General features: G+C 44.8%; 1 protein-coding gene across 1 annotated transcript in view; it reads left to right on the top strand.

Annotated features, from left to right (window-relative positions):
- The first annotated feature begins 670 nt into the window (after positions 1 to 670).
- Positions 671 to 16,492, top strand: part of LOC124138844 — a 48,308-nt gene continuing 32,486 nt past the window's right edge. The window contains exons 1-6 of the mRNA XM_048399726.1: positions 671 to 692; positions 4,065 to 4,220; positions 6,206 to 6,284; positions 7,267 to 7,501; positions 12,324 to 12,513; positions 14,865 to 16,446. Coding sequence (XP_048255683.1) covers positions 4,092 to 4,220; positions 6,206 to 6,284; positions 7,267 to 7,501; positions 12,324 to 12,513; positions 14,865 to 16,446 — 2,215 coding nt within the window. The 5' untranslated portion in view covers positions 671 to 692; positions 4,065 to 4,091. The remainder of the gene's footprint in view (positions 693 to 4,064; positions 4,221 to 6,205; positions 6,285 to 7,266; positions 7,502 to 12,323; positions 12,514 to 14,864; positions 16,447 to 16,492) is intronic.

Raw genomic sequence — 16,492 nt, forward strand, 5'->3', positions numbered from 1 at the left:
GCCACATATGAATTTTAAAATAGTTGAAGAAATATGTATATGTTTATATAAGATAGCTTCACGATAAATCACAAAGAACAGTGAAGAACGAAGCGCCATTTATCTCACCATAAAACATTGTTCTGTCATGACGTCATTTCTGGAGATTCGAACTAGCACTCGCAACTTGATGACGTCGTATATATGATGGCGTTATTTTTTAGGGGGAAATGTCTTGTGAGTTGTTCCCCATAGATATACCTGGGCAACGCAGATGAATTGAAAGGCCGAACGATAGCATTCAAAAGTGGGCGAATCGGTATTGGGAGAAAAGGTACAAATGGTCGACTTGAAAAATGCTAGAATTTCCGGGAAATACTAAAGTTCATTCTTCACCCCCCCCCCCCCCCCCCCCCCCCCCCCCCCCCACACACACACACACAGGGAATAAACGACAGGTGGTCGTTGTTTATCGTAAAATAATGTTTATCGCCAATCCTGGTTTAGTCTCATTACAGTGTTTTATTGTACGGTAACTCGTCGGTTATTTTCTTAATAACCAGGTATACAACTGGCTTCATAAAGTTAAAATTACTTTATTTCCTCTTATCAGGGCACTTAAAGAGATTTTACAGCCACTTCTATCATTAGCTCGTGAAGTTAAAATCATTAGAGTAACCTCCCTTATTCATGAAACCATAATGGCGGCAAATGTAAGTTTTGATCGCAAACATAAAGTTAAGAATGTTGACAATAATGTCGATTGCTTACCCTTTGTATTAACGACATCCGTCTTATAAATACTAACATTGAAATATTTGTATTTAGCCTCACACATGTGTATGCCAATTGCCTTGAAATTGTTTTGAAGTTTATCAATCGCACGAAATTACAGTGGCGGGATCGGGGTTGGCTGAGATATTTATTAAATTTTAGGTTGAGCAAATTTCATGGCCAGGTTTGTCGGTCGTCAGTTGTCATGGCCGAGGTAGGCTAATCAAATATTCCCTAAACAGAAGTTTCCCTCCGAAACAGCTGTACATTATATGCATGTATCCACCTTCTCTCAATGGTAAGATCATAGTTGTTAAATCATTTGGATGACATAATATTTATATTTGAATGCCATCGTGGCCGTGTAGAAAACGATATATGTGAAATTTAAACATCGCTTGTCCTAAAACACCTTGCAAAATTAGGAACATTAACCTAAATCATGTGAATGCCTTGTTACATTGAACAGACTCACGGAGACTGCAGTCTAACCTGTCTAATGTAATCTAACATTAACCTAGTACAAAAGTAGCATAAAACAAACACATTCACTGTTGTAGAGAAAAACACAACCTACTCACTGGGAGCACCTTTAGAATACAGTACCACAACTTCTCGTGAGGACGATCTCTGCCATAGGTCACACGTATTAAGACAAGCAACCAACCCGCGACCTTCGGATTCTTAGCCTGACAGCTTATCGACTGAGCTACGTCCACACTGTTAAACTTTGTGCAAATTTACCTAGTCATGCCTATGACGTCACGGAACTGAACGAAAAGGGTCGAATAGGTGACGGACACTTACGAAGGTTACGGGTAGGCATGGTGTCTCGTGACTTAAGTCTATGGACACTTACGAATGATCCCGATGCCATTGGCACATTCGTCCCATTCCGTAATCTACAAGATACCTAGTGGTGAGGAATGAGCCGATATGCCGCGAACTGAAAACGGCTTACGGCGTCAGACGTCGAACTCGCGAGTACGCATGAATGATATGGTGATTTTTGTGACAGAAAAGTGTGGTAGGGAACACTGTAAGGATGATGTGGATAATAATAAGGAACGAGGGAGGAATAAGCATGACTAGTCACGACACAACGGTGAGTTCGCTTTTGAATCAGTACTGAAAAAATGTCGCCGGTGAAAGTGGCTTGTGTGAATGTTCCAGGACAGTTTCCAGTAACCAAAGTATTCGACACAAAACCATTTCATACTTTTTACTTAACGTTTTTGTGTGAAGAATATTAGGAGCTGCTATAGAATCTATAATAGCCACTAAACAGGTAGATTTACCTAACCCTAATGATCGTAAAGGGATGATTGATCGTAAAGGGGATCAAAGGGCTAAGGACAGAGTTCGGGTAATCTAATAGCCACTTAACGGGTACCTAACCCTAATGATCGTAAAGGGGTGATTGATTGTAAAGGGGATCCAAGGGCTAAGGATAGAGTTCGGGGTAACCTACCCTAACACTAGCAATATTTGGATGTGCTCAGCGCCAATATAATATCCCTAATAAACTGCGTTCTTGTGCATAATAATGAAAATTAATGAATCGAAAAAATAATATATGTGTATTAGTTCCCATTTATAACCATCTTAGCCACTTGAATTACGAGAAAAACGAAATAAAAAATAAATAAAAAATAAAAGTGCTTTCATAAACATTTATAACCATTTTTGCCACTTGAATTACGAGAAAAACAAAATAAAAAATAAATAAAAAATAAAAGCGCTTTCGTAAACTAGCGCTTGCTTTTATAAAATGCGCTGCCTCAGGCTATATTTAGTAAACAAATATTCAAAACTCTCCACACTGCTTGGCGTATTCAATGGCATTTCATGTAGAGATGACAGATCACTGGGAGGAGCTTATGCACACCCGATGACCCCTGACGTCACAGGGCATTGTTTCGCCGGTGTGACTGGCAACAAAATACTACAAATTACGTCATAGGGTATGATCACGTGTTTGAAAAGTTTGTGGTACTGTATTCTAAAGGTATAGAGATAGTTGTCTTGAATAATAAAAATGATTACTGTTAATCATGAAATTAATGCGTCTCCAAATTAATGTGACTGCTGACCCCTAGCCATAAATGCAACTCAATAACAATGTGACTCCCCCCACCCCATCCCCAGTGGAATGATACATATTCTTACCATAATCCAACCATACCTTAATCCAATCCAACAGAAAATAGCACTGCTTATTAGCGCTGAGTAGATCACTTCCGTAAAAACAGTAAACAGTGTTTTCCTGAAGACAACAAAGTGTTATTATGTTTATTATCTTGACTGGCATTAAAGAAGTTCAAAGGCAATAAAATAATTGAACCAACAACAGTGCACTGATTGATATGTGGAGAAGATGTCAACAATCTTGAAGGGAAATGACAATACAAAGGCTGTAGATCCAAAGAGTGTGATGAAGTATATCGGTGCGCGTTGGATCGTTTCGGACTTTGATGAAGTGTTGCTTGGGTGGTGTCTGTCTGGACTGCTGGAGTGTTCAATGATGCCCAGTTTGACACGAGTGGGTAGAACTCTTGACCCCAGCAGTGATAACTCACCAGATGCCCATTGTGTAATTCCTATTCTTTGAATGACATTGTTATATACTTGTTACAACTGCTGCTCAATAAACCGTTTTTGTGTTTATATTCAAGTTGTTATTTCTGCTATTAAGTGTGCAGTGAGGCCGTCTTATTGTTGATAGTCATTTTGGAGACATAAATGCGAAGTTTAATTATTCAAACAAAGACCACTCAATTTTTCGCATTTAATTCATGCTTACGTCATTTTCAATATTTACAGTATCTGTTGTCAGAATTGCCACTTCCATACTTCTAATTTGTTTGCTGGTGAATATATATTAAGCTTGTCAAGACACGTGTTCAAAGATCACTGTTGATTTTGTTTTGATAAAATATAAGCCACTTTATCAGGTTTGCAAAAATAAAAATATAATTATAATAATAACGACCAAAATTAGGTAGTTTTTTTCATTCCAATTATGGAATTTTGACTTAACTTTGATGTAGATCTTGGTCCAATATTAAATTGTCAGAATGGCTTACTAAATTTCTAAACTTCTCCCTTCAATCAATGATTAACCCTTCTGTCTCTATTGACCTAATATACATGATCTACAAAAACATGTCAATTTGAGTATTTGTTGTGAGCAGTGTAACCATTTGAGGTGGTGACAAAAACCCTACTCACAACACACTTGTCTAAGGCCTAAGAGGGCAACAACACGACTAGTAGATGAACTTGCAAGAATGTCAATTCTTTTTCCCCAGAAGGACTGATGTTACAAAAGATGCAGGATGTCAGGCACATTGAGGACCCGTCTACAGACAAGTCACGTCTTTCTGATGTCTGGCTTGTCTGGCGAGGAGAGGAAGAAATATGGAAAAATTATACAACAATTGGGAGGAATTTATTTTGACATTGAGGTATATACATATTTTATGTTTAGTAAAGGTATTGAACGAATAACTAATGAGGAATTTTGGAGTGTTTTAGGTGAATTAATTTTCCGAGCCTTAGACTTTCTTCATTATTTTACCAGCAACAGATATGCATTATTGCTCATTCTGTCGACCACTGGTGTGCCTTCGTTAGACTTGATTAATAACTTCCCTCTGTAAATATTTGCGATATTTGCTAATATATTTGCTAGTGAACAATCCCAATTAGCACCCTTTCCGATTGATGAATGTACACAAGACATATTTATTTGTGTATAATACGCACTCGTGTGTTATATGCACCCTTAAATATGGGCAATTTAATTCCTGAATAATATATCTATTGTTTGTAATACACATGTATCATTTCAGGCTGTCAGCATAAACCACGAAATTTACAATCTTTCAACTCTGTTTTTTTTTCTCACCAAAATTATATTCTAATAGTAATAAGAACCCTCTATTTCTAATTTTGAGTGCCCTGGGCCCTTGTTACGTCAAATATGGTAAATAACATAAATAAATATCATCCAGTTCATGAATAGGGAGCCAGGGCTTGACTTTATGATCCAGAGGAATGTCAGAGATAGAACTGTTTTGATAACAATGTGGCACTGATAACAATGTGTTGATGTGCCCTTTGGAACTGTCAACGTATAGAGAAGTTTGCAAGGACAACCTTTTTGATCCATCTTCAAACTCAGTAAATGACATTTCACCATGAGCTAGTTTTGCCACTTCATTTTTATCGAGACTGATAATACCCTTCACAGTTTCTGAATCCCCAAGATAATTTTGTGGATACTGTCCATGAAGTACCGGTATGTTGATGTGTTCATTTTCAATGTGTTTTTGTCAGTTTACCTTTGTGAAAGTACGTTTATCAATGGCTTCTTATGATTAACACAGGGTTTTACACACGCAGAAATGTGCATCTAGTGCACACAAATGTAGAGAATGGGTGCAGAAAAGATATATGTTGCATCCTGAAGGGACAATAATATTCATTGTACCAAATTCTTGACAAGAATTATAAAGTTCCTGTAATTATTTAATTTTACAGTACATTACACTACACCATTTCATTACTTTCCAGGACCCTACTATTTCCTCTAAGGACTTATGAAATTGATAATTGGGCGCCTTCTGAACCCTTAGTGTTGTAGGTCAAGGTAAAACCCTGTTAACATTTGTGTTACAAAATATACTTTCTATCCGTGGTCAGACTGGCTGACTTGGGTTATGCATGTCATCGTATCCCAATTGCATGGATCGATGTTCATGATGTCAATCACTGGATTGTCTGGTTCAGGCTCGATTATTTACAGACCGCCGTCATAAAGCTGGAATATTGCTGAGTGCAGTGTTAAACAACAAACAAAACAAAAAATTAACATTTCCTCAGCATTAACTGTTGTAGCACTCTGATCGCTTTGTAGAACAGGGCCTAGGACCTTATTGTAACAATGCCATTATGATTTTAACTGTGACATTGGCAAGGAATTTCAAACCCTGAATATTTTTCCATGTCTTTCGTATTGTCCATCAAGTATTATACCATGTTATACAGCTGCTTTATCTGAAACTATCAGACCGCCTCCGTGGTCTAGTGGTAGAGCGTCTGCCAGGAGTGTGGAAGGTCTGGGGTTCGATCCCAGACCATGACATACCAAAAGACGTTAAAAGATGGTACTTGTTGTTACCCTGTCTGGCGTTCGGCATTAAGTGGCTAAAACAAGGATTGGTCGACTCGGAGTCAGTATACTGTGTCTGAGTGGGGTATTCATGTTAAACTGCGACATGGTATCTCAGTGAACTAGCACTATAAATCGGCATCAGTCCGGACTAGTACAAGCAGCCACACAAACACACACACATACATGCACGTCGCTATATAAGTGCAATAATCTTTGACGCGACGTAAAACCCCATTTCACCTCACCTCACCTGAAACTATCACAATGTTTCAGTCTTTCAAGGCGAGCTGTACCCACTTGATCTGTGGCAAACTCTCTCGCAGTGAGAAGTACCTGGGTGCTTGTGCTACAGGTATGACTAGCCTTTTTCATTTTGGTATAATATCAGTTTTATTTTGATGATGTTTCTGAGGTTGTGCCTCGTGTTGATGTTTCAATTGTTTACTTGTCCTTCCTGTCCTTTTTATGTCCCGAGAGGCCATGTGAGCATATGCGTCACAAGTTGTCTGTTGTCCATTGTTGTTCATAACCTTTTCACATTTTGAACTTTTTCTCTAAAATGGCTTGATGGACCCAACTGAAATATTTTTTTGTGAATGTTTGTTACTGTTAGGGGGTTCAAGTTTGTTCAGGGGGGTCAGGTAGCCTTGTGGTTAAAGTGTTCGCTCGTCACGCCGAAGTCCCGGGTTCGATTCCCAACATGGGTACAACGTATAAAGCCCATTTCTGGTGTCCCCCTCCGTGATATTGCTAGAATATTGCTAAAAGCGGCGTTAAGCCATACTCACTCAAGTTTGTTCAAGGCATCAAAATTGTAATTTCAGTATGGCGCAAAATAGTAAAAATGTACCTCAGCATGCTTAGACCCCCACTAACCTGACATCATGTGTCATGTTTATGATAAATACCCAGGATCCATTCACTGCCAGAACCGTTTTTCAAAAGTGTCGCTCCAACTCTCTTACCACCAGCTTGGCACAGAATTTCTCTTGCTCATGAGCTTGAAATCAATAATCAATCGAAATGACTCATGAATAATAGTTTGGCATCGATCTAATTGCAATATTGTGGCCTCTCACGAGCAAACTCTAAATCAGTGTCGTGACATTTAGTCAAATCAAAAAGATAAATAACGACTGATCTTGCTGACTATTAGCATAGGGGAGGGAAGTCCTTTTGCTGTCAAATGTTCTCAGAAACAGTATGCAACAAAGTGAGTCAAGTACTAGTGATAATGCTGTTAGTTTCCATCCCGAAAGAAAAGGGTATTTTGATTGGACGGCTAGTTTTAATGGAGGATAAAGGATTCTGTGACATAGAAAATATTTTTCCAGGAAGATGGATACTGAAGCCTGAGTACCTCACAGCCAGCGACCGTGTGAAGGAGTGGCTGCCTGAGGAAGACTTTGAGTGGCAGCCCAAACATGGGCAAAAGAGCCAATCAGATCCCTTGGTGCTTGCACCAATCAGATGGCGGCTACAATTTTCCCTCACAGGTGAACCGGCCTTCAAGGGATGGAAAGTATCTGTTGTTGTTTCAGACAATAAAAGAGGACATGTATATAAAAGGTGAGAAATAAGGCTTATAAAATATATTTGATACAGGACCTGTCCTTATCAGTTCAACACTGGCATTTTACTTGTTTTAGACAAAAGATAAAAAAAATCATGCCTCGGTTCAATTGCGTTTAGTTTTTTAACAAGGACCTCTTAGTCTTATGCAGACTGTACTCTGTCTCTGCTTGCCAGAGCTTGTCATTTGACACCATTTGATGTAACTATGGAAACTGAATTATGTTCTGAGTGATGTTAGTCCGTTGTTCATACACGTTCCTATATTTGTAATCAGGAATCTTTGTCATCATTTAGGAGATAATCCTAACTCTCTCTAGATGAGGCACCAGGATCATCTGGGTATCCATGCTGGGTAAGCACCAAAGCCACCTGGGTATCCATGCTGGGTAGGCACCAGGACCACCTGGGTATCCATGCTGGGTAGGCACCAAAGCCACCTGGGTATCCATGCTGGGTAGGCACCAGGGCCACCTGGGTACCCATGCTGGGTAAGCACTAGGGCCACCTTGGTATCCATGCTGGGTAGGCACCAGGACCACCTGGGTATCCATGCTGGGTAGGCACCAGGGCCACCTGGGTATCCATGCTGGGTACGCACCAGGTCAAACCTGGGTACCCATGCTGGGTAAGCACTAGGGCCACCTTGGTATCCATGCTGGGTAGGCACCAGGACCACCTGGGTATCCATGCTGGGTAGGCACCAGGGCCACCTGGGTATCCATGCTGGGTAGGCACCAGGTCCACCTGGGTATCCATGCTGGGTACGCACCAGGTCCACCTGGGTATCCATGCTGGGTAAGCACCAGGGCCACCTTGGCATCCATGCTGGGTAGGCACCAGGACCATCTGGGTATCCATGCTGGGTAGGCACCAGGGCCACCTGGGTATCCATGCTGGGTAGGCACCAGGGCCACCTGGGTATCCATTCTGGGTAGGCACCAGGGCCACCTTGGTATCCATGCTGGGTAGGCACCAGGACCACCTTGGTATCCATGCTGGGTAGGCACCAGGACCACCTGGGTATCCATGCTGGGTAGGCACCAGGGCCACCTGGGTATCCATGCTGGGTACGCACCAGGTCAAACCTGGGTACCCATGCTGGGTAAGCACTAGGGCCACCTTGGTATCCATGCTGGGTAGGCACCAGGACCACCTGGGTATCCATGCTGGGTAGGCACCAGGGCCACCTGGGTATCCATGCTGGGTAGGCACCAGGTCCACCTGGGTATCCATGCTGGGTACGCACCAGGTCCACCTGGGTATCCATGCTGGGTAAGCACCAGGGCCACCTTGGCATCCATGCTGGGTAGGCACCAGGACCACCTGGGTATCCATGCTGGGTAGGCACCAGGGCCACCTGGGTATCCATGCTGGGTAGGCACCAGGGCCACCTGGGTATCCATTCTGGGTAGGCACCAGGGCCACCTTGGTATCCATGCTGGGTAGGCACCAGGGTCCACCTGGGTATCCATGCTCTGTAGGCACCAGGACCACCTGGGTATCCATGCTGGGTAGGCACCAGGGCCACCTGGGTATCCATGCTGGGTACGCTCCAGGGCAATCTGGGTAGGCACCAGGGCTACGTGGGTATCCATGCTGGGTAGGCACCAGGTCCACCTGGGTATCCATGCTGGGTATGCACCAGGGCCACCTGGGTATCCATGCTTGGTAGACACCAGTGCCCACCTGGGTATCCATGCTGGGTAGGCACCAGGGCCATCTGGGTATCCATGCTGGGTACGCACCAGGTCCACCTGGGTACCCATGCTGGGTAGGCACCAGGGCCACCTGGGTATCCATGCTGGGTAGGCACCAGGGCCACCTGGGTATCCATGCTGGGTAGGCACCAGGGCCACCTGGGTATCCATGCTGGGTTGGCACCAGGGCCACCTGGGTATCCATGCTGAGTAGGCACCTGGGCCACCTGGGTATCCATGCTGGGTAGGCACCAGGGTCACCTGGGTATCCATGTTTGGTAGGCACCAGGGCTACCTGGGTATCCATGCTGGGTAGGCACCAGGGCCACCTGGGTATCCGTGCTGGGTTGGCACCAGGGCCACCTTGGTATCCGTGCTGGGTAGGCACCAGGGCCACCTGGGTATCCATGCTGGGTAGGCACCAGGGCCACCTGGGTATCCATGCTGGGTATGCACCAGGGCCACCTGGGTATCCATGCTGGGTAGACACCAGGGCCACCTGGGTATCCATGCTGGGTAGGCACCAGGGCTACGTGGGTATCCATGCTGGGTAGGCACCAGGTCCACCTGGGTATCCATGCTGGGTAGGCACCAGGTCCACCTGGGTATCCATGCTGGGTAGGCACCAGGGCCACCTGGGTATCCATGCTGGGTAGGCACCAAGGCCACCTGGGTATCCATGCTGGGTAGACACCAGGGCCACTTGGGTATCCATGCTGGGTAGACACGAGGACCACCTGGGTATCCATGCTGGGTAGGCACCAGGGCCACCTGGGTATCCATGCTGGGAAGGCACCAGGGCCACCTGGGTATCCATGCTGGGTAGGCTCCAGGGCCACCTGGGTACCTATGCTGGGTAGGCACCATGACCACCTGGGTAGGCACCAGGACCACCTGGGTATCAATGCTGGGTGGGCACTAGGGCCACCTGGGTAGGCACCAGGGCCACCTGGGTTCCCATGCTGGGTACGCTCCAGGGCAATCTGGGTAGGCACCAGGGCTACGTGGGTATTCATGCTGGGTAGGCACCAGGTCCACCTGGGTATCCATGCTGGGTAGGCACCAGGGCCACCTGGGTATCCATGCTGGGTAGACACCAGGGCCACCTGGGTATCCATGCTGGGTAGGCACCAGGGCTACGTGGGTATCCATGCTGGGTAGGCACCAGGTCCACCTGGGTATCCATGCTGGGTAGGCACCAGGGCCACCTGGGTATCCATGCTGGGTAGGCACCAGGGCCACCTGGGTATCCATGCTGGGTAGGCACCAGGGCCACCTGGGTATCCATGCTGGGTAGACACCAGGGCCACCTGGGTATCCATGCTGGGTAGGCACCAGGGCCACCTGGTTATCCATGCTGGGTAGGCACCAGGGCTATGTGGGTATCCATGCTGGGTAGGCACCAAGGCCACCTGCATATCCATGCTGGGTAGGCACCAGGGCCACCTGGGTATCCATGCTGGGTAGGCACCAGGGCTATGTGGGTATCCATGCTGGGTAGGCACCAAGGCCACCTGGGTATCTATGCTGGGTAGGCACCAGGGCCACCTGGGTATCCATGCTGGGTAGGCACCAGGGCTACGTGGGTATCCATGCTGGGTAGGCACCAGGTCCACCTGGGTATCCATGCTGGGTAGGCACCAGGGCCACCTGGGTATCCATGCTGGGTAGGCACCAGGGCCACCTGGGTATCCATGCTGGGTAGGCACCAGGGCCACCTGGGTATCCATGCTGGGTAGACACCAGGGCCACCTGGGTATCCATGCTGGGTAGGCACCAGGGCCACCTGGTTATCCATGCTGGGTAGGCACCAGGGCTATGTGGGTATCCATGCTGGGTAGGCACCAAGGCCACCTGCATATCCATGCTGGGTAGGCACCAGGGCCACCTGGGTATCCATGCTGGGTAGGCACCAGGGCTATGTGGGTATCCATGCTGGGTAGGCACCAAGGCCACCTGGGTATCCATGCTGGGTAGGCACCAGGGCCACCTGGGTTCCCATGCTGGGTACGCTCCAGGGCAATCTGGGTAGGCACCAGGGCTACGTGGGTATTCATGCTGGGTAGGCACCAAGGCCACCTGGGTATCCATGCTGGGTAGGCACCAGGGCCACCTGGGTATCCATGCTGGGTAGGCACCAGGGCCACCTGGGTATCCATGCTGGGTAGGCACCAGGGCCACCTGGGTATCTATGCTGGGTAGGCACCAGGGCCACCTGGGTATCCATGCTGGGTAGGCACCAGGGCCACCTTGGTATCTATGCTGGGTAGGCACCAGGGCCACCTGGGTACCCATGCTGCTTAGGCACCAAGGCAACTCGGGTACCAGGTTGGGTGGGGCCTAATTAGAACCCGAGAAGCCACAGGACTACCCAGCCCGTGGTTAGTCATGAAATATATTGTATAATGACTGTAAGAGGGTAGGGAATTCCTGTCAATAATTGTTCACTGGAAATTCAGACCACCTTTTCACAGATCACCTGTAATTTTTCCACCCATTTCACGATCATGAATAATTATTCTGTAAATTAGTGCTACATTTGGGCATGATTAGTTTCCACTTATGGCTTAAGAAGACTTGGGTTGGGTGATAGAGGTCTGGTACATGAAATTATATTCGGACTTGTCCCTATTAGCCACCCTTACTGAGATACAGCTGTAGTCTGAAGGCATGTATCACAGCTGATCTGATAAACCCCTACGTTGATGGTTGGACACCCTAACTGGTGACTTCTCATTCTGCCTTACAGCTCATTCTGCCTACAGTGGCTCTCATTCTGCCCACAGTGGCTCTCATTCTGCCCACAGTGGCTCTCATTCTGCCTATGAGCTGTAGGCAGAATGAGTGGTAAACCCCTTACTTAGGGGCCACTGTGATCAGGTGTAGATATAAATTGGCAATTAAACTTTCGCCCTCGTTTCAGATTAAGTCTCAAGTCTTTAAGTGTGAGGCTGGCAGGTATGCTGATCATGTTTTATGTGTTACCACTGTTCAACTAGTTAACCAGGTTAACTGTTCAGGTTAATTGTTCAGGTTAACTGTTCAGGTTAACTGTTCAGGTTAATTTCTACCATTGTCAAGGTAATGTTGTGACTATAGCATAAGACAGAATTCACCAGATTGCTGAAGAGTGGAGGAGCTGATGTCTACAGTGTCAAGCTGCCCGTGGACAATCCAACAAAGATCGCAAACACCATAGCATACGTGTTCACGGATGGCAAGATGGCGGTCCAACTTTATGATCAGTCTCTCATGGAATATGGAGTTCTGCTGGTCAAGCCAGAATTCATTGGAGATTATCTCTTACAAGTAAGTTTTCATGCTCTTACCACTTAAACATGTTTAGGGGGGCACGAGTGGCCCAGTTTTCTCAGGTGCCGCGATTCGCTGTGCAGAGTTGCGTCCCCTGGGCATGCCAGAAACCTATGATTGTGGGTTTGAATCCCGGTTCGCCCCGATTATGTTTCTAGGTTTGTCAGCACCATACCCCTGCTAGTGGGTGGTAAACGTCTAAGACCTGCATCACTTTGGGCTTTCCTCCCACATTAAGCGGACACGCTGTGATATAACGGGAATACTGTTAAAAGTGGCGTTAAACCCAACTCACTCACACAATTAACATGTTTAAAGATCCTCAGCACCTATTATGTTTGTGAAAGAGTCTGTGTAAAAAAATTTGGAGTCTACTAGCCCAAACAGCATTTACAGTAGACTTTAGTGTTATTATGTGGACTACTAATAGCTGAGCTTACTAGACCACACATAATTTTACAAGACTCGGGCTTCGGACTAGTAGCTATTGTCACAGATTGTTTATTTTGGAAGGATACATTCAGAATGCTGGTGTTTGATACTAATCTAAAATGGAACAATTTTAAAACTTTTTCTATTTCACCCTTTACATTTCATCATTCTCCTTTGATCCTGGTGTGGAAACAATCCTAGAACATGTTTCCAGGTTAATAAAAACACCTCATCCAAACACATCCCAGCCGTAACCAAGGTTACCATCGCCTTCAGTGGTCTGACCAACGCGTGCATCTCATGCTGTCTGATCACATGCTGGAAACATGTTCTAGGATTGTTTCCACACCAGGATCAAAGGAAAAGCATGAAATGCATAGTGTGAGATAGGATAAGGATTATAAATATACAATTTATTGTAAAATATCCAATTTCTTCTTCTTTCAGTTGTTTTACTGTTTGTTAAGATGTGCTTCGAGCTGAGCAGGCTCTTAGTTTTAGGTTAGTTTTATCTCTTTATGGATCTTTTGCATTTGCTTTGCTTACAGAGTTGGTTAGCATCCCACTGGGATGAGTTAGCATCCCACTGGGATGAGTTAGCATCCCATTGTTACCCTGGTTTGGATGCTTGGTGTGTCAGCACCATAACCATGTTTCTCACGTTAGAGGTGTAATGATACGATACGTATCTTCATACTGTGGGTGCAATGCGATTCTTGTTCCGATACAGTTCTTTTATTTCTTTCTTTTTGTAGGTGATTAACAACTCTGAATCATGGGTTATTGTAGGGCAGAAACCAATAGGCTTGAACATGTTGAAGGCACTGTGAATGTTATGCTATTTATAGCCAACAGGGAAATACGAGAGAATCTGCGTAAGCTGGTTGTTAAACAGGTTTATTTATCACATGTTTATACACCAAAGAAACTTGTGATGTTATGTCTTGCATGTATCATGGTACAGGTGGTGTAAATCGATGTATTGTTTCCAGAGCTCCAGATAAGCTTTTGGTGTTGTGGGTATTTTACCCATGCATTTTAAAATCATTGGGTATCAGTAATTCTATCTGGGTATTCAAATTTCTGTTACCCACTAGTTTTTACACATGTTGGTATTTAAGTTAAATATTTAATAACACTATTCATCTAGTCCCTGCAAACTGGTGTCGTGTAGGTTCGAGAGCTTAATAGGACTAAAAAATACCACGATACTTCCACATGAAAGTGTGATGATCATGATGTAACTGTCATCATGGAGTTTGGCAAGGTTGTTGTCGGAATGCCCGTTTATAATTTCAAAATAAGTTGCTGATTTGCTAATCGAATACGCAGGGTTACTTCACAATATTTTGATGATACCCACAAGTTTTATTTTTGTAGTGTATCTGTAATGTTCGTTGCGTATTTGATACGCTTGGATTTTATTTTATTACGTATTTCTGCATTTCTGATGCGTATTTTACGCAGATACGTAGCTTATTTGGAACTCTGGTATCGTGGGCGAAGTATTGGGATACAGTACTGTATCGCCTCATCGTTACACCACTATCTGAAGTACAAAACTAACTGATCCTGATGGTGTTGTATTCTTGTGATTGACTTGTGTGTTCTTGTGAATTCTTGTGAATTTGATGAGGAAATGATAATGCTTATAATGCAATATGCCTGACAGGCTTATTGTGTTTGAAATAAAGGGAGTCCTGTGGCCCTTGCGGACTAAGGTATTGAATCTTGGGACGCCCTGAATTCCTGAGTTTTAGCATTAGGGTTATGACAAAGAAGTTTTATGCTGTTTTGAAAACTGTTTGATGTGTTCACTATATTCTGATAAAAAGTCATGGATAAGTTAAGATAATTTTTATCCAGTAGAAATGTAATGACATGTGATGATGATGATGATGATGATGATTTATCAGGATCCCAGGCCAGACCCGATGGACTACCTTGCAACTGTGACACCATGCTCTAAATCCCCTGGCGACCACGCCTTTATCATGTCCTCTCAGAAGTCTCTGTCACAGTCCTCCCAAGCATCCCAAACCCTCAAGTCAAAGCGGTCTCTAATCAGTGAGTTGGAGTCTTTGGATGGAACGTTTCTGTCTCTGAACTCCTCTCTTGTTGATGCAAGAACACCGTCATCTAGTCAAGGGTCAAGGACATCTTCATTACGGACTTCAAAAAGGTTTTCTGACTGTTTCCCCAATGATAAAGATCCAGACAGTTCTGTACATCCAGTACATGGATCTCAGCGAGTGTCCAACAGGAAGTGTGGGACTGAGTTAGAAGTAAGTGTAAAACGTAAGCAGACCAAAAGGCTGTCTAGATCTGCCTCAAGCACCATCAAGCAAGGACAAAATTTGGGCGCTCTGCCTTCATCACAAGAATCAAGGTCTCAAAATACAGCTGTGATACCAGATGCGGATACTGTTGATTTTGTGATGGAAGATGGACATATCTCTTTCGAAAGAGCATCAGTTGGTTTGGATTCTACAGGGTCTTCACAGTGTCGCCAAAGGATGTCAAGGAGACAGGCCGGAGTAGAGCCAACGTGTCATGTTGTCAGACAGGTGAAGGAGCTCTCCCAAGGGTCAAAGAATGCTAAAAGAGAAATATCTGATCCAGATCCCCAATCATCTCTGAAAACAAAATCACAGTCACAGCAAACACTTAATACTTTTGTGAAAAAGCATCACAACAGTCTGTCTGTGAAGAAAGGTTTGGAGATGAAAGTGTCTGTTGCTTTGGTGGATATTGACATGAGCTCATCCCAGGAAGGAAGGCAATCTCCCAGCCTGGCACCATTCAAAGGTATCCAAAGCTTGGAACCAACATCAACAGCACTTGTAAAGAAACATGCCAACAACCAAACCCTTGACCCTTGTTCTGTGTCAGGGGAGACAGTAGATGGAGATGTAGGCAGATCCTCGCAGGAGCTAAGAATGTCTCTGAAAAGGGCAACAAGGCTTACTACATCTAATTCTGATAAAGGCATTAAAACGAATAACAGTCAAAATAAGTGCAGTTCACAGAAACAAGAAAAGGAGTCCTTGCCTTCTATGACATCTAGTGAACCTGTGCCTGTTTCGGACAGTCCTCCATGCCCAAGTGTAAGAAGTGGGTTGCTGAGAGTAATCAGGAGCAGAGTTGTACCTGGCCGTGGAAGTCTCCCGGCTAGGTGTTTGTCTGATTCTCTAGCTGCCAGAACACGTCCTGCTTCAACAGCCTCATCCCCTGGCTCTGTGGCATCATGCCTTTCAGTCAGAAGTACACCAGATTTGGAAAAAAGGATCAAAATGGACAATGAGGTTAAAAACAGTTCACAAAAGAAGTTATCACATTGTTCAATGTCATCATTCGTATCTAGCCCATTGTCTCAGGGCAGCTCAAGAAAAGTGTCACAGAGTTCCCTGGGAGACTTCGGTTTCAGTTCAACTAGTAAACAGCGTCCCAGAAATACAGTGTCCCGCAATCTGACTAGGAGTGTGTCTGCTTCACAAGGTTAGAATACAGTTATCCCTTAGTGGTCCAGCCACAGTTAGTTGGA

Source organism: Haliotis rufescens, unplaced genomic scaffold, assembly GCF_023055435.1.
Source record: "Haliotis rufescens isolate VD_foot unplaced genomic scaffold, xgHalRufe1.0.p SCAF_2, whole genome shotgun sequence".
Classification (NCBI taxonomy): domain Eukaryota; kingdom Metazoa; phylum Mollusca; class Gastropoda; order Lepetellida; family Haliotidae; genus Haliotis; species Haliotis rufescens.